This window comes from Perna viridis, chromosome 11, assembly GCF_037379345.1.
Source record: "Perna viridis isolate PV_CMFRI_1.1 ecotype Kerala chromosome 11, ASM3737934v1, whole genome shotgun sequence".
Classification (NCBI taxonomy): Eukaryota; Metazoa; Mollusca; class Bivalvia; order Mytilida; family Mytilidae; genus Perna; species Perna viridis.
In genome coordinates, this window is record NC_142455.1 from 34,138,024 (window position 1) to 34,157,291 (window position 19,268).

General features: G+C 34.0%; 1 protein-coding gene across 4 annotated transcripts; it reads left to right on the plus strand.

Annotated features, from left to right (window-relative positions):
* Positions 1–207: 207 nt before the first annotated feature.
* Positions 208–14,174, plus strand: LOC148603832 (solute carrier family 28 member 3-like). Of its 4 annotated transcripts, none has more exons than XM_088551376.1 (12): positions 208–336; positions 5,279–5,421; positions 5,908–6,236; positions 7,022–7,175; positions 7,549–7,740; positions 9,115–9,276; positions 9,507–9,632; positions 10,490–10,620; positions 11,109–11,292; positions 11,701–11,970; positions 12,939–13,119; positions 13,548–14,174. In XM_088551376.1, the coding sequence occupies exons 2-12, from the start codon at positions 5,314–5,316 to the stop codon at positions 13,571–13,573; spliced, it is 1,863 nt and encodes a 620-aa protein (XP_088407502.1). In that variant the 5' UTR covers positions 208–336; positions 5,279–5,313; the 3' UTR covers positions 13,574–14,174. The 4 variants fall into 4 exon arrangements, with proteins under 4 accessions (XP_088407502.1, XP_088407501.1, XP_088407500.1 ...); XM_088551375.1 differs by lacking the exon at positions 208–336 and adding an exon at positions 433–644; XM_088551374.1 differs by lacking the exon at positions 208–336 and adding an exon at positions 1,005–1,026.
* The last annotated feature ends 5,094 nt before the right edge of the window (positions 14,175–19,268 follow it).

Here is a 19,268-nt window from a genome sequence, read left to right on the forward strand (position 1 = left end):
GTATGAATTATACTGAATTTAGACAGCCAAACAGAGCAACATATATTGATTGTAACATTTCTATGTATATAATGAAAATATATCAATTTATCATTTAAACAAATATATGATTGTACCTCTGATAGAAGTGAGCGCGTTTCCAATGGAAATTACTTAACACTATATTCCTGTAAGTTTACAGGGTTTGCAGCATACATGTTAATAGAAAGTGATGCGAATTTACCTTCCCGGAAATAAATTTGATGAACATGGCGATCTGCACATGACAATTCCATTCACGTGTGAATAAAAAAACGTCACGTGCATTTTTAAAAATGGATATTTCTTCTGAATGAGGTAACATGTTGATATTTGTATGAAATTCATGATCAGTGAATTTATGTAGTAAGATTTACAGCGTGTATCATATTGTACCATATTTTGTCACTCGGAACAAAAATATTTTGTAGGCGGATGTTTGTAAACGGGATCTTCTGCAATGATAGCAACAGAAAAACATTCAAACTCGTATCAGTTGGTCGAGCTAATTATCTTTCCATTTAATCTTATAAAACACTATCTACCCAGCTCTTAGGAAACCAAAATATTTGCTTACCAATTTATTTGTAAAATAATCTTGAACGGAGTGGGATACTTTCCTAAAGGTGAGACTTTTTTCCTTAACCAACTTATATTTTCAGTATTGCAATTTGTTGTTTCATGATGTTAATAGTTGGCCAAGGAACGTCGAAATGGGTGTTGTTTCTTTATTTTTTATACATGTTTTGTGTGTTTGTTTGTTTGTTTGTTCGCTTTTTGTTTTGTTTTTGTTTTTGTTTTTTTTTTCTATTTATAGTTTGCAATGTCATATGCAACAGATGTATTTTTCAGTAGATTAAACAATTTGGCGTTTTTTTCACACAATTTGGACGACAGGTACATGATAGTCTAATGTGGACGACAGGTACATGATAGTCTAATGTGGACGACAGGTACATGTAGTCTAATGTGGACGACAGGTACATGATTGTCTAATGTGGACGACAGGTACATGTAGTCTAATGTGTATATCCATGCAAATACTTGTAAAAATAAATAATAAACGCAAATGAAATGCGTGGTTTTTGGGTTTTTTTTTTGTTTTGTTTTATCATATTGGTCTGTAAAGTTATACATGTACCAATATTTGAAGCATAATTAACAAAAACATAACTAATTATAATAATAATAACAGTAAATTACATATGTTTTTCGTCGTAGGTCCGATGTAACGTTAACTGAAAGATTGTTTCCATGTCTATCCATAAAAGTACTTGTAATCTTATCCGATGCACATCTCAATTATGTTAAATATTTGTGTTGAACATGAATACGTTATATACATCTAACATTACCGGCAAATCATAGTATTGTTACATTACTACACAATTGTTTATACAACATGCAACACAATTTATAAATAGAGTCAATAGTGCACGGTTCTGTTAAGCTGGTAGTAAATATATCGTCCAAAAAGATTTTAGTATTTAGTTATAAGTAGATAAAGGTGAAAACAAATTAAAATCAATATTTCCATCCACAAGGCCATCTAGATCTATCTATTTATATATGTCATTATTGTTTTATGACTATTATTTTGCTTGCTTTCTTCGAGTGTTTGGTACACATTACAATGGTTCATCATAATTATACATTTGTCAACTATTCCTTCGTGTCGATTAAAACTCTTTGATGAAGTAGTCCAACCTTTTTCAGCACCGTGTTTTTTATATAGATGTGGAATTTGGGGATAACATCGAAAGTTCTGTAAATTATTATTGCAACTAAAGACATTCACACCTGTTTATAAAGGGAATTAGATAGATATATAGGGAATTAGATATATAGGGAATTATATAGATATATGGGGAATTAGATATATAGGGAATTAGATATATAGGGAATTGATAGATATATAGGGAATCAGATAGATATATGGGGAATTAGATACATAGGGAATTAGATACATACGTGCAAATGTATACCATTTTGATATACGTATTAAATTGAGAGAAATTAATTACTGGCCCAAGCAAGTGATTGGTTTGTCTGAAATGCTAGCGTGTAAGTGTCAGATTAATTTTCTTCTGGCACACGTTACAATATTTTGTTTGTTTGTTTGTTGGGGTTTAACGTCCGAGCAGCAATATTTCAGCTATATTCAGACAATGAACATGAAATGGATGATATAATGAACATGAAATGAAAAAAAAAAAGGATGGGTCACAAGGATAATAGGGTCGACAAATATTGATTGCCACTGGAAAAAGGGGGGATGGGTAAGATCGGGCAATTTAGCCTCCTGTGGTGGAGCACAAAGGTTCCTACTTCTATCGAATACCACAGCAGAGTTCTTTAACGTGCGAGGAACGTGGCATCTTTCCCAACACGGTGCACCACTATGGTTTGCGGTCAGGTTTTCCGTATTATAGCCTGACAACCCCAGCATGTAACACGCCAGGGGTACCCCATTCCACCACCTGGGGCACACATCCCAGTTGCTCTGTGTACAGAGCGCCTAGCCCCCGGCTAGGTTTCTGAGCACTATTTAGTCGCCTTATACGACAAGCTTAGCGCTGCTGCAGGCCTATTCTTTTAACACCCGGACCTGCATGGGGCTGTTACAATATTACTAGGCTCCATTCACCCAAATTTCACGTGAACTCTGTCACTTAGTTTATTTGCTGAATTCAGGTGAAATTCATGTGAAATTCGAGTGAAAATCATGTGAAATAATTTTGCCTGTGTAGCCCACAATTATCGAGAATAGCGTTTACATAAGTAAGCCTGTTACAATATTACTAGGCTTACTTAAGTAAACGCTATTCTCGATAATTGTGGGCTACATGGGCAAAATTATTTCACATGATTTTCACACGAATTTCACATGAATTTCACCTGGATTCAGCAAATAAACTAAGTGACAGAGTTCACGTGAAATTTGGGTGAATGGAGCCTTCACGTGAAATTCACACGAAATGTTCACATGAAATTCGTGTTTAGTGAATTTCACATGAATTTCACGTGAAAAATATTTGCCTGTGTATCATACATATAAAATTCATGCATAATCGTATTTTTAAAGAAACATTACAGTTTGAGGCATGTACCAGGGGGTAATAGAAACTTCTGTTCCATTCATTAACAGTTATTACGATATTTTGAATGTAACTTTTATAAATGCTGAAATAACCATTTTTTTTTCTAAATGCATCGTTTTCGGATAGAAAAACTAAACAATACTTTGGCGAAATATAAATATAAAATAAATATGATGTGTGGCAAAGTGTGTCCCATAAAATACAAACCCACTCTCCCTACAACTGAGGACGAACAGAAATGGTCATCTTATTTCTGGGTTCTATTGTACTTCTATAGAACAAGGAAGTAAACTTCAGACAGATGAGTGGCGACAGGACGACAATGAGATCGCTGATAAAATGGATCTATGTCGGTCTTGTTGACATGTCATATCAGGAGAACACGATTGTAAACATTGAACCCAATCTAAAGTGTCGTCAGATAAATAGACGCAGATGAACATTGAGTTTCGAAGCAGAGAAGTTTGCATTTATGTACAAATAATTCAAGATATGTAAATGGCATCCGCTGTATAAAGTTGCATGTACTTAACACAACATTGAGGAAAATCCGGCACCTATAGTACTTCATCTAGAGTAGGACTCTAAAATAAATAATTTATTTATCACATGAATATGATCTCCATAAAAAAATACTTCTTACACTAAATAAATAGGGCATAATCAAGAGGTAGGTGTGTTTCTCGTCGTTTAGGCAAAAATAACGCTGTTTTAATTTAATAAGTTTTCATACTCATAAATGGGGTGTGATGGGCCCTTCGGTGCCCCACTTCGATGCTATTCAATTGGTTGACCCTCTATAAATAACAAAATTCAGATACATGTATTGCATGAATCGAGTAACGGTTACCGTCGGAATAGCTAGAAAAGAGAACATGTATACTACTTACAAATCGGTACCGGGTAAAAAGGACGGCTGCATATCAAAGATCAAACTATTACATTTTGTCATTACGAAAAAAGAATAATCAGTACCTATCTGATAATAAATCGTTACGGTATTTTATTGATTCTGTGATAAATCAGACTTCTTCCTTCCATATACCTATAAATACCGTCACAATGGCCTTTTCTTTGATACAATTATTTATGTCGTTTATCAGTTCATTGTAAATCAAGTCAAAATCATATCCCACTACAAATTGTATATTTTAATCCATTTTTCTCTCAAACATTTGTGTGTCCCGGAAGGTGGATATCTAAAATGAAAAGTTCAAAATATACAGGTAGGATGAATGTCATATTTTCTTCTTTTTTACTTCTTTAAATACATGTACATGTTAGTTTATTTCATAAACATAAACATATAACTAAACAGATTTCCTTTTCACAGTTTTGGTGAATTTTTTCTCATATCCACGAAAATATTGATTCGATGCCATATTTGAATTCAGTGCATTTGAAAATCCGCCTAATGATATCTGTATTTTTATGTGATTTGATAAAAAAAAAGTGGAAACATATGTTTCTTTTGTGTTTTCGTATGTTTTAGATCACCATGAAAAAAAATTGAAAAACATAATCATGTTGAGGGTTACACTTTACTTCATGTAAAACACGTCAATAAATTTCATATGGGACATTTATATGTCTTCCATAGGACTTGATGTATTAAAACAGCATGTTTTTTTCAGACAACGTGGGAAGTCATTGTTTCTGCGTTTTCTAAAGGCATTAAAAGCATATCTTTCCGTATCGGTTCTAAGCATTACGTTTCTGTATAACAATTTGAAATCATGTTTTCCAATTTTGCATGTGTCTAGGAGGGACTGAAACGTACCAAATGCCTTTATTCTATTTAAAATTTACCAAAACGTATATAGCTAATTATGTTTATCAAATGGGTGCTGTATAACTTCAGACTACCGGTTTAGTTGCCTAGTGATTTTGCATACTTGTGTTTAAAAGCATAAATAGAGGTCTTGAATAGTAACGAACTTTACAAAATCAGTTTATCATTTGCAAGCATGACCTATGAATTCCTACATCTTTCTATCTCTCCATGTATATTGCTTTAAGGTACGTGACTGACCTATTTACGGTACTTAATGTTTATGCACTAAACGATAGTTAAGTATAATACATGTATATATCAACAGTAAAATTTTACATTACAGAAAAAATATCATAACAAACATTTGAATTGTTTTTGTACCTAGTGCAAAGTTTGTCTGATACAAAACACAAGACAAACATGGAAGACAGCGTGGTGTACAAGATGAATCAAAACCCCCAAAATGATAGAAGGCAGTATGATAATAAAGGCTATGATTTCGATGAAGATGGGCTGCCGATAGGAAAGGTATAATGCATGCTTAGCTTTTTTTACCGCAGACTATTATTGAATGATGTAAACCAATGGTTACAACACCTACCAAGATTCCTTTACAGGCGGTTAACTTGATTAGTTACATATTGACACAGCCAAGATTCCGATAGTTTATGAGGATAAAAATGGGGATGCTTATGCAGAGTTATGTCTCAGATCCTCGTGTTTCGAATGGAATGCACCAATCACACAAATGCCATTTCAGTGTTAAAATGCATACAAGTAAACAAATATTTGATTAACTACCAAATAATGGGAATGTGCGAAGCAGTGGTGGATGTAGGGGTTTCGGTGAAAAATATGTTACTTTCGTGCAAAATTTAGTATAAATGATCAATATAATACACTGGGACGCCTTTTTCAAAGTCTCTGAATCCGGCCTGTGCAGAATTCATTATCACTGTAACAATATTTTGATCTCGAGTTATAAATATGTAAACTGTCGTTTGATTTATTCAGAGTAATGGTAAAACAGATCCACCAGCAGACTACGAACCCAAACAATCCTCGTTCCACAAATTAGTCAACACCATACAGTCTTCTTTGACAAACTTTTACAACAAATTCTCTCTTGTGATATGGATAACTATCGGATTTATTCTGTTTGGATTGTACTGCTGGTATTTAGTGGAATCCATGTTGTACGAGTTTGGAACAGAACCAGCATATCGTCTTCTGATTGGTTCAATTTTAGTCTTGCTATTTATAATTTGCCGTGAACTATTTTTGAGGTTTCCTATAAAATGTTGTAATTTGAGCAACTCGCGTTGGAGAACGGCTTCAAAATGGTACGTGTAAAAAATAATCAAATGATTAATCTAAAATTAAAATGCATAGTCAATCCTACATGTTTAGCTTGTGTTCGATTGTTACAAATGTACTAATACATGTATTAATTGCTTTTTAAGACGTGGTTGTCTCATGATTCTTGGTTTTGTCAATTTTTATTTCTGTTGTATAGACGATCTTCCCTCATTCTGTGAGTCCTATCCGTCGAAGGCCTCACATTCCACTGTGGTGCATTTTCTGATGGACACATTCCAAGACAAACGAACTGCAAGATTTATTTACACTTTGCAAGGTCTGCCTTAGGTACATCTGGTCATTTGTTTGACGTGTGATAAATCAATGTGTACCCGTAGTAAACTATTTACATTTAAAACAATTTCACAAGTACTTCGTACAAGGTAATATATACTGAATATTTTTATAATTCGGCAATATGTAAACAGCCTACTTTAAGTTAACATTACAACCCCAGAATATTATATATCTTTATAAAATATAGGGGTTTTACATGTATGTCTTAGTATGTGCATTTTCAGTGATTGATTAACCCTAAATCATTAACCATCGGAGCACACACTTGGATTGTAATTGAAATATAGGGTTTAGTGAACATAATATGTTAAAATCTGTATCTCACGCCATATCAACCCCAAACCTATATCACCTCTTGGGCTGGTAGTCCTTGGGCTACTTTAGGGGTTTTGGGTTGAAATGATACGGGATATGAAACATACCTGTACAATGTACATTGTATAGTATTCAGTATATTTTTTTTTCTGTATAGGATTCATAGGTCTTTGGCGAGTGCATTAGCTATGTTTGCCGTAGCATACGTGATAGCTGAAATAGCCATGAAGACACCTCGAAATATGGTTTCACTGGGTGGAATGGCAGCTCTAGTTCTTTTTACATTCTTGTTTTCTCACAATCCAGCAAGGGTATGTACAGTGATTAATCAGCGTACAAACGAATGCAATGATTGTAGTATTTAAGAGTGCAAACATATTTACCTTGGCAATATCTTGATTTGATATATTGATTTTACCATGTGTCCTTATGCTACTGTTAGATGTCACGCTTTTATAATCTTAATGAAAGGTTAAAATTCAACTACCAACCTTCAAACAGGGCTGTTCACAAAAAACAGAAAAAAGTGCACGTACACAGACAACTCAATTGCGAACAATTACTTTCGGTAACGCCTTCTGAAAGTGCATAATGTTTTTCATACCATATTGTTTTTCATACTGATCAGAGAGTTATGTCATTCTGTCTGTACTAAAAGTATATTAGTTTATATTAAATTAACAGGTAAAATGGCGACCTGTGTTTTGGGGAATTATGTTACAGTTCTTATTTGCATTAATAATTTTACGATGGGAATTTGGATTTAAAGCCTTCCAATGGCTTGGTGAACGAGTACTAGAATTTATTTCCTACACGGATGATGGAGCAATATTTGTGTTTGGAGAGAAATTTACTGACCATTTCTTTGCCATGAAGGTAAAATTAATTCTAGATGTATATATGTATATATAACCTAGTTATTTGGTCCCACTCCGCCATATCAACTAGAATCCATCAGAAATTAATTATAAGGAATATTTCTACTGTTTAACAAGTTTAAAGGCTTCCTGTTTTTAAGTGTATAATGCCAGAAACCAGGTTTTTATTATTGACGTTTTTACCTAATATCCTCGTAACATTTCGTACAGTATGACTTGTTCGAAAAGTAGATTCATTTCTTAGAATGCTTAGACAAACGATCAGATGTTTTTGAATGCTGCGAACGTTGACACTATTGCTTGCTTCATTTTTTAATACCCCCCACACGTAACGGCGAGGTATTATGCGATACCCTTAGAAAAAAATTGCAGTTAAGCATCCGTCCGTTTGCCCGTCCGTCCGTCCCAGCGGGTTCCAGATGATGAATGTAGAACAGATCGATTAACAGATTTATTGTTTTGAAACTCTGCACAGTTGTTTACAGTTGATACATATTTCAGCTGATTAATCGAGAAAGAATCAATGAATTATTTTGAAATTCTGCACGGTTGCTCAGTACTATAAAATACAGATTAAGTTTAATTTTCATATAAATTCAAAAGTTGGTTTTTTTTTTAAATTTTTTTCATATATGCCATTTTTCACTCTAAACCAACACCACCCCCACATTTTTTACCGATACATGCTTCCAGATGGTGGTTGAAATGATGAAAAATTTGCTTTAGAATAACGTTTACATTGTTTTTGGTAGTATGAAATACAGGTTAAGTTTAATTTTCAGCTGAATAAAAAAAATATGTTTCGTTTAAAAGATTTGTTAAGGCCAACACATTTGTGCGGTTATACATTGATGCCGTTACCAACTGCAGACTGTCCTTACGTATGAGGCTGTGAAAACCATTCATTGAAAGCCAATGGGCTGCAAATGGATGATACGTTTACATTGTACATGTATTTGTCATTCAGGTTGAGTTGTTTCTTTGACATATTCACCATTTCTACTCTTTTTAAATCCTACATTTATAAATATAAACAATGTGGCGGGGTAACATTTAATGTCCAATTAGATGTCGAATATTTTCGGTTTTCTGTGCGTTCTCTTTCGATTTCTTTATTCTCTAACTCCGTTTGTCAGAATCTTTCGTAAGGTATAATTAAAAATAGTGATTGCTGCCATTCATTATATCGCTTTTAAAATTCTGTTTTTTTAGCATATTTGTTAAACATAATAAGAGAACAATTTTTTGTAATTTGAAATATATGGGGTTTGTTTTTTTGTTTGTTTGTTTGTTTGTTTTTTGTATTTATGAAAAACAAAATACTATGACTTTATATTTCTATTGTTTTGTTCTTGAATTCGATTCATTGTAGGTGCTTCCGGTCATAGTATTCTTTAGCACTACAGTTTCTGTGTTATATTACCTTGGTGTCATGCAATTCATAATTCGGAATGTAGCCAAAGGTTTAGCAGCTGCACTCGGAACATCTCCAGCTGAGTCATTGAATGCCGCTGGTAATATATTTTTAGGAATGGTAAGTTAATCGATACAATTTTCTCGGTTGAAATTTACTATGTTCTAAGTATTCACTTTACTAAAGCGTAAAAACAAATTAGACTCCTCTGCATTTACCGACTATAAAGCTTCCATAGCAAAGCCATTTTTGACTGGACAACAAACAAACAATAAACAAATACCTTTGTAGGTATTTTATAAGCCTACCAACATATAAAGAATCTAATGTAAGCAGTCGTTATTTTTCAGACAGAAGCCCCGTTGATGATTCGCCCATTCTTTGACAAATTGACAGTATCCGAAATCCACGCAGTCTGTACAGGTGGCTTTGCGACAATAGCTGGAACTGTGATGGCTGCGTACATTGTATATGGGGTAATTAATCCTAATGAAAAGCTGATTATTAAAACTTGTTTGTGTCAATATCAGTGAAATTCAAACTCAATCAAACAAGGCGTTAATTTAGATCGAACGGTTTTTCCTCTTAATATTTTTGTTTAGTATTTTGATTAGTTCTGTTTTAATACTGTCACAGGGAAGTTTGGCTTCTGTGACTCAACTTGTTTAGTTTCCACCAATTTTTTACTGATTTAATTTTAATATTATGTCAAAGCAAAAGGTTTTTGCAAAATGTTAGTAATAGAACATTGACAATTTTAACTGTTCTCTTGTCTGAAAATACATTTGGAAGCCTCAAACATTCCCATTCGTGCTTGTTGGGGTTGAAGCATAAATACGGAAATCGAGTGGTTAAAAGGTCAAAATACTAAGAAGGTAAGTGGCTGGTTGGAAAACATACATAAAAGTTCAAAGGTAAAAAAATGTACAGGACACTAGCTAGTAGTGAAGTCGTTTAACGGGTTTGTCTGTATAAGTCCCGTCAGTCGAAAGTAAATGAATAGGACTTAATAATAAAATTAAATGATAACAGAATTATTTCATATTAAACTTTCGCTCAACGTACACACACATAACAGCAATTGAACTATATACCTGGCGACAATACAATATCATTTTGATAACCGTTGCAATTGTGTCCACATGATTTCTCTCGGATTCTCAAACCGACCTCATATCTTTCGATTCATTACATTATAGGTAAATAAAAGTACGATAAAAAGTAATGGCAGTTTAAACATTTAGTCGTGTGATAAAAGTTCTGGCAAATTGCACGGGCCATACCCTAGCTTTTGGAAATATAAAGAGCAGCAATATCTTATCTAACTTTCTAGGTACCAGCTAATCATTTACTCGCTGCGTCCGTTATGTCTGCTCCAGCGGCACTGGCCATTGCAAAGTTGTTCTGGCCCGAGACTGAAGATACTAAAGCCACCGCTGATGACGTATACAATATGGAAAAGAGGTAAAACGATAACAATCGAAAGAATAAGTAGCAATGTCGAACGTATGGGATATGCACAGACAAAACAAAGCCAGAAACACACATACAAAAAAAACTGAAAACGGAGTATAAAAAGTACAACACAGAATACAAGTAACTGAATAGAATATACTATGGCAACATGGAAAAATTCCAGAAATGGCAGTATTGGATACACCTTCGATAAAGTTTTACATTTATAAATTTAGGTACTTTATATCAGGTATAGTCTGCTACAGGTATCGGTATTCCAAATACGGTTACCACAGAGATTTTGTAAACCCCGTATTGCTTCACTGTGAAAAACTGTGATACTGTTAGGTTTTCTGGGCAATAGTTTTGGTCCAGGAGTTGGCGAAACGCTATTTCAGATAATAAAACTAATGCTACTTGTGATCTGTATACATGTACACGTATGGCTCAAAATGTGCAACAATTAAATTAACAAAGGTTTCCTACAACACTTACAGTAACGAACGAAATATAATAGAAGCAGCATCACAGGGAGCTACAAACTCAATAAAACTGGTTGCCAATGTCGCTGTCAATATCATAGCGTTCATATCTTTCCTGGGCTTTGTAAACGCCACACTTAGATGGTTTGGTGAACGAGTTGGAATGCGGCCACCAGACTATGAGTACCTCACATTTCAGGTACTATGTATAAGTTAACAGTGGTATGTTGCCTAATAATCAGATCTGAGGCAATGCGTTAGTTCTTCAAGACGAGGAAAACTGTACAAATACTAATGGAAGAATTTTATAGATTTGCACTAAGCTCTTCCTCGCTGTTCAGAGGGACGTAAAATGTTTAGATAGGTTAGGGCATTATTAAGTGATTCTGTATGATTTGAGAAGACAGGAAGATGAGATGTCTTGAACACCAATAAATTGTTACTGCATGTAACAATTCGTACATCAAAATCATTTTGACAGCCCAAAATGGTAGGGAGATAGTACCAACAATACAAAATAATTTGAATAATAAATAAAATGTGCATGTTTAACAATGCTACAACAACTCAGGTAAGATGAAATGAAATGAGTTTTGTTTCTTTTTAGTACATATGTTCCTATGTGTTCTACCCACTAGCTTTCGTAATGGGTGTTGAAACAGAAGACTGTCGCAGAGTTGCTGAACTCATCGGAGTAAAAACATTTATCAATGAATTTGTTGCCTATACAGAGCTATCAAAGTACATTCACAATAGAGAGAATCTGACGTGGTATGAAGGATACAACAGTACGTTGTTCAATTCTACATGGCACTATGATGGAGATAATATTGAATATGATCATATGAATATTACTCTAAACAAGGGCGTGTTGCAGGTGAGTTTAAACAATGTGCAAATGCGTTTGACTGACTATGGAAGGTCTTTTATGGAGAACTCCAGATACATAGGCAAATGTGCAACACATTAAAATCGTATGGTTTGCATGATATGATTATCATATGAATCGAGCACCATATGATAATCATTTGTTTCGGTTTACATATGATAATCGCGTGATTGTCATATGTTTTTCACGAACATATCATTGTCATATGTTTTCAAGCCAAAATTAACATATGAGAACCATATAATAATCATAAGACTATCATATGTTAAATATCATATGATTGTCGTATGATTACCATATGATTATCATATGTTGCACATTTGGCTGTGTAAGAACCATGCAAAATGTGATTCATGGTTGGAAAGCCTACATATTTTAAGAAGATAAAAATCATATAGAATGTACTGTAGAATTCACAATTACGTAGGGAGACAACTCTGTAAACGACAATAAAGTACAATTGAAGATGTTCGATTTTCAATGTGAGCTGATATACTGTATTGGAATGAATAATTACACATTTCACAATATAGACCTATAAAGCAACTTGATAACAATAATAAAAATGTGTAGCCTCTTTTGGGGTGTACTACATATTACAGAATTGCACGATTCATAGACAACAACTTACATGTAACTGTATTCAGACTAATCAACAAGAGGCTGGCCATAACGGACTAATAGCTTTTTCTAAAATTATACTTCATACACAAATCACAAATTGAATAAGCATTATCTGTAATGACTACATTTTATTGTTATTTTTGTGGACACACACGTCAGATTAAAACACCCTTCTTCTTATTCACTGTTGAAAGTATTGTTTCCTGTATGTTAATTTTGCTTGCTTGCGGGACAATGGGCAACGTACAGCTTATCTTTATATACAAAACCCCTTTGTCTGGGTTTTCCTACTTCAATAAAATCGCAATACATGTTTATATTTATTTCTATAGGACAGATCAGTAGTTATTGCAACATATGCCCTTTGTGGCTTCTCTAATATAGGATCCATAGGAATAACCCTTGGTGGATTAGGTGCCATGGCCCCGTCACGGAAAGGAGATTTGTCCCAGGTCATTATACGAGCCATGATTGCAGGGAATATTGCTTGTTTTATGACCGCTTGTATATCAGGTACTTTACATTTTTCGATTATTCATTCCGTATTCATAATACAAACCATATCAACCAATTAAATACACAAAAGCTATATAAAGCCTTGTTAATTGTGAAATTGAGGGATGATAGCTTAAACAATTTCGTTGATTGCAATGATAATAAATATTGTTACGCGTCCTTAGCTCAGTGATTCCGAATGCGTCAGATTCACCCATAGGTCGCTGAATATGTCTAATTAAAATCAATTCTAATATAAGGTCATTGCATATTTTTGACTTCTCACTCGAAATGGTACCGAGTATTTGGAAATTGTCGATCACTTTAACACTTATAAACGTTGACCTAATTAATACAAAAATACATTAACTGACTGAAAGTTGCATGTTGTCGTTTCGTTTATATGTTTGCATATGATACTTTAACTATTATTTTTTTGGTAAAAGGTTTATTCTACGAGGGACAATTGTAGCTCTTTATGAAATCATTAGACACTACTGGAACGCTGTAGATCTGTTTTCGACATGCAAGAAACATGGATGTATTGTGGAACAGTTTTTATCTTTCAGTCAAATGACGTGTTACATTGTATGTTTACTTGTTTTGCTTACTTATTGTATTTTGTCGTCGATTTTGCTTCTTGACTGCACAAAAAGCAATGTATGCGGTAATTCAGAGGGTGAGAAAGGAACGTAGGCTTTCACTTTGATGACCATGTATTGTATAAGTAGTTGAATCAAACACACGCCGAACATTTATCTGGATACATTTTGTATTATTTGCGAACGATTTTATATATATCAAGACAACGAAAATTCTAGGTATATGTTTTTAACCGTGAATGCAACATAATTTCATTCTTAATATAGCCTTTTTATGTTTTGAGAGTACATGTATTTCAAGATACAAATTCCTTTGAAAATACGGAACTGCTTTACTTTCAAAATATTTTAACATTTTTACTGCAGATACTTTTCCATAGAATATCCAAAACTAATTTAAGAAATATTTTTCAGAGTTTTATCTCAGCAGATGTTTCTATTATTATTATGTAAAATGTAATTTCAATTTTATATTTTTTTTTCATTCTGCTTGGTATACTCAAGTAACAATCTCCTTAAGAATCATGTAAAATCATAAAAATGTGATACACCCCAAAACAAGCTACATATTTTTATTTTTGTAATTAAGTTTTATGCATCTATACAATGAAGTGTGTAAAAAAAAATATTCATTCAAATCTGCTTGCTCTTAGGAAATTGAAATTCTAACAGATTCTATTGTATTTAAGTGGTCATTTACAGAGTTACCTCCCTTTATTTTGAAATCTACAGTGCAACCTATATACTTTTTATCTCCAAAGAACACAGATTATTTGAAGAACTGAATGTGAATTTCTGTTCACTGTAGCTATTCAAACAAAATATAAAAAAAATAAAAATATGTAGGCTTTTTACCCATGAATCACATTTTTTCATGATTCGTAAGTATTGGAAGAGCCAACTGAATATTCAGGGACATAAATCAGTCACTTGACTCATTTGAATATCTAAAAGAGTAATCAAGGGAACCAATGTTATAGCGTCTTCTGCTTTTGTAAAAACACCCGCCGAGTTGGTCATAAAAAGTCAAGTTCAGAGAAGACAAACGAGGAAAGGAAAACTATGACCCGTTGAATTAATCAGTTTTCATGGTGCAGATGGATATACCATAACGATCCACGATTTCATATTTACGACCATAAAACTTCTGTAGTGATGACTTCAATCTTGTAGCAACATAGCCCTATTCCAGAAGCCTATTTGTTAGACTTCTAGCGCGATACAAAAAGTCTGCGTAGTTTCGGCAAGCTTTGGCATGACGTATGAGTTGTGATATGAACACTCCATCTACAGGTGCTGAAGGAATGTTGCTACAGATGAAAGGAAAGTTGACAATTCTGAATGAAAACTCATCATGTTTGTCGTAAAGTTTTGTCAATAGTTTTCCTTTACCATCGATTTCTAAGTGTAGGTCAAGCTATGAGGCTGACTTCACAGTGTCTGTAGTATTCCTTATCTCAAGTTCTTTTGGGTAGATGCGATGTATCAAATCCCCGAAATTAGGATTGTTTAAAGATAATACGTCATCTATATAGCGGAAACTGAGATTGAAGGATCTAGCCAAACGATATTCTTTCTTACTGATCTGATCAGCTATAAAGTCAGCCTCATAAGAGTGAAGGAATAGGTCAGCAAGTAAAGGAGCACAATTTGTTCCCATTGGAATGCCGACCGTTTGTTGAAAAACACGTCCGCCACACTGGACAAATATGTTGTCGATTAAAAATTCCAGCATTTTGTAAACATCTTCCTCTGTATATTTGGAAGATGATTTGGAATTATTTCTTACAAAGTATGAGGAATCTCTACAAAGATGTAATTTGACCATCATAAAACAAGGTTCTAATCCTGTATTGACATACATACTGTAGATATATAAATTACTTGAAGTGCCCTATTTTTGTTTCGCAACAACAAAACATGGAATTTTTTTTTAAATTACGTCAAATATTAAATTAGCTGTTCTAACCTTCGAAAAGAAAAAAAAAAGAAAAAGAAAAATTACATTGCGTCTAATGGACATTTCTGAATTCTGTGGAGATAAAGAGGTCAGCCGTGAATTAAAACAAACAACGAAAGCTTAACACCGAACAACATAAAACATACAAAATAAAAACAAACCAGTAGATGAATAACCAAGACGGCTAGTATAGTAACTAGATACATACTTTTGATGTCCCATCGCGGAAATAAATCTCTAGTACCACCCAATGATCATAGAGTTGTGCATGTTATTCCCGATACCGTATGAACAAGGACAACTATACTATTATGATTTGTTTGTTTATTTGTTTGTTGGGATTTAACGCCCGAGCAGCAATATTTCAGCTATATTCAGGCGATGAACATGAAGTGGACGATAAAATGAATATGAAATGAAAAATGGGATGGGACACAAGGACAATGGGGTCGACAAATTTTGATTGCCACTGAAAATAGGGAGAGGTGGGTAGGGTCGGGCAATTTAGCCTCCTGTGGCGGAACCCTATGGTTCCTACTCCGGGAGAATGCCGTAGTAGGGTTTTTTATCGTGCGAGGAACGTGGCGTCTTTCCCAACACGGTGCACCACTATGGTTTGCGGTCAGGTTTTCCGTATTATAGCCTGACAACTCCAGCATGTAACGCGCCAGGGGTACCCAATTCCACCACCTGGGGCACACAACCCAGTTGCTCTGTGGGCAGAGCGCCCTAGCCCCCGGCTAGGGTTCTGAGCACTATTTAGTTGCCTTTTACGACAAGCGTAGCGTTGCTGCAGGTCTATTCTTTTGACACCTGGACCTGCACGTGTCCCATTATAATTTGAATATTTGATTCGTAACAAACTGATCGATTTGTTCTCTTTAAGCAACCAAAGTAAATTTGAATACCCTATCTTGGTTCTATGGTGTCCTTAATGACAATTGGTCCGCCAAAATGGTAACAACAAAATTACCGAACACTAATCCGATCCACATCAAAACTGACAAAAAAGATATCACACATCCGGGGTAGCTGGTACCACGATTTAAATAATACATAACCAAATACTGTTTTGATTAGTAATGGGTTATTAAAATCTGACCTGGATTCCATTAAACATAACAAGTAATTCACGGTATGTAAAGAGAAATCAAAGAATGAAGATTCGAGCGGCAATCAAAATAATATATACCAGAGATGTAGATAGGAAACATATACACAAATAATTAAGACCATGAAACTACAACAACAGATACAAAGGAACAAAAGTAAATGGACAAACGGACTCCACTTGAAACTTGGAACATGGACCAGGTGCACCAGTAGGTGGAGCGTTTTTTTTTTTTTTTTTGTTTTTTGTTTTTGTTGTTGTCCACTGCTTTTTTTTAACCACTCGCCGAGTTGCTCATAAAATGTTACGAACGGAGTAGATGACAAAGGAAAGAAAAAATATGATACGGCGAAGAAAAGCGGTTCTCTCGGTGCAGATGGATATACTATAACGAACGACGAGTTCTGAAATGCAACTTATATATTGAATCTATGCATATTGCCTCAACTAATTAGAACAAAATTGAGGGAAACGACGCCAGTAGTGTGACGAATCGAAATATCATAAAAGAAGCTCATAAACGTCTTGTGTATCCTTAATTCAAGGATAAAAGAGATTATTACTTTATATAGGGAAATATCACTTTGTTTTGCTATGTGACTGCCTTCAAAAGGTTTAATTGCAACTAAGAGCGATGAAGTTTTCAGAATAGACCAAAAAATGTGGTACTAAAGAAATGACAAACTCTGTTTGATTATTGGAGAAGAAAATATACAAAAGTGAACAAAATCCGATCTTATTTAACGATGCATGTTTGGTTTGGTTATATATGATACAAGTGATTATTGTCATTACCTCAATGATAACATTTAAATGTTTCACAATTTAACGATAAACAGATTAAAACCATATCCTGTTTATTGGTTGGATGTAATAACAAGGAAGTTTACCAACTTCTTACGAGTGTCTATCAGGTACAGGTTTACAACTCGGCGAGTGTTTCTAGAAAAGCATAGGACGCTTACCCTACTGGTGCACCTGGTCCATGCTCCCAGTTTTCAATGGTTGCTCATTTGCTTTTGTTACTTTGTATGTACGATTTTAGTTATTCTATGTTCTTTGTTGTGTATGTCTGTTTTCAATGTCTGGTCTTTGTCCCTGGATTACATTCTTTTGATTACCGCTATAACCTTGGTTCCCTTGATTACTCTCGAATATGATTTTATCTACTTTTTTAATGAATTAATTTGTTTGTCCTATACTTGTTATGCATATGTTTTTCATGGTGGCCCTGAACATTTATTGATTTTAACAGGAATTAAAGGTGAAATCTCATAATTACAACCATCCTCCGTTAGCATTCTGATAGTATGCACTGGAACAAAAGTAAAAAAAGGCAGGTGTGGTATAACGTATGCATCGAATGGAAATACAAAAACTTTAAAAGACATATGGTAAACTTTACTTTAACTGATATAGTTAAAGTGGTTTTACATAATTAAAGTTTGTTGGAAGTTTGCATATCTAACCAACGCATATTCAAAACGTATTTATCTTTACTTTTTTAAAGTCTCTATCATTTTAATGGTCGCTCATAAATAATTGCTTTGTTATTTTATCTATGTGTCCTTAGGGATTGCACTTGTTCGGTTTCCATGTAATTGATAAATTGAGGTAGTGTCAATCTAAAGAGAATACCATTCCACTGCATATGAATTAAGTGTAAATGCAAGTACCATCCAGGTCGGGTGATTTGAAGTTTAAATAATTTTTTGGTTCTTCCCTAATATGTACACAATATGGGATATTGTTACTGAATGTGATCTTACTAATGAACATGTTAAGCAAAACGTATAAAATACAGTGCTTTTTTTTCCCTTCAAATTCATGTACAATAATCATTTTGTTACCGATTGTATCTCATTCAGTAATTTGAATCTTATTGGATTACTCGGTATAACGTATATAAAAAATAATATTTAATATGGGTGATTTATGTACTAAGTCTTGTAATTTCTACATAACAACTTATTCTATCCGAAAATATTGAATATATTTATCTTACAGCCATTGATATGACAATAATGGTGACAATTGGTCTTGACTGTTTAAAACGGTTGAAATAAATCATCTTTGATTATAATAGCTATGCTTTGATATTTACTAGAACACAAACATCTTACTTTTGAAACAGAAATACCTAAGATGTCATGATGGCTTCGATAGTAAGGACCTGGATTCAGTTAAACATGTCAATAACAAGAACGAGGTTAAGGAAGACAGTTAAAAACAAACCGTTTATTTACAATTAATACCTAACTTTCGATTCCTATTTTTTTTTTCACCTTAAAAACTATGGAAGAGAGCAAATACTTATGAATTTTAAAAACAAACCATGAACTAACTTATCACAAAAACGGTTTTTTATATATTAATATTTATGTTACTATAGCCCCGTGCAGCGCTAAGCTTGTCGTATAAGGCGACTAAATAGTGCTCAGAAACCTAGCCGGGTTCTAGGCGCTCTGCCTACCCTACAGAGCAACTGGGATGT

Excerpts from the sequence above, each read along its gene's own strand:
- LOC148603832 (XM_088551373.1), top strand. The coding sequence starts at position 4,324 with ATGAAAAGTTCAAAATATACAG. Across the intron at positions 9,277-9,506 it reads GTAATATATTTTTAGGAATG|ACAGAAGCCCCGTTGATGAT; the intron begins GTAAGTTAATCG and ends GTTATTTTTCAG. Across the intron at positions 10,621-11,108 it reads GTATACAATATGGAAAAGAG|TAACGAACGAAATATAATAG; the intron begins GTAAAACGATAA and ends CAACACTTACAG.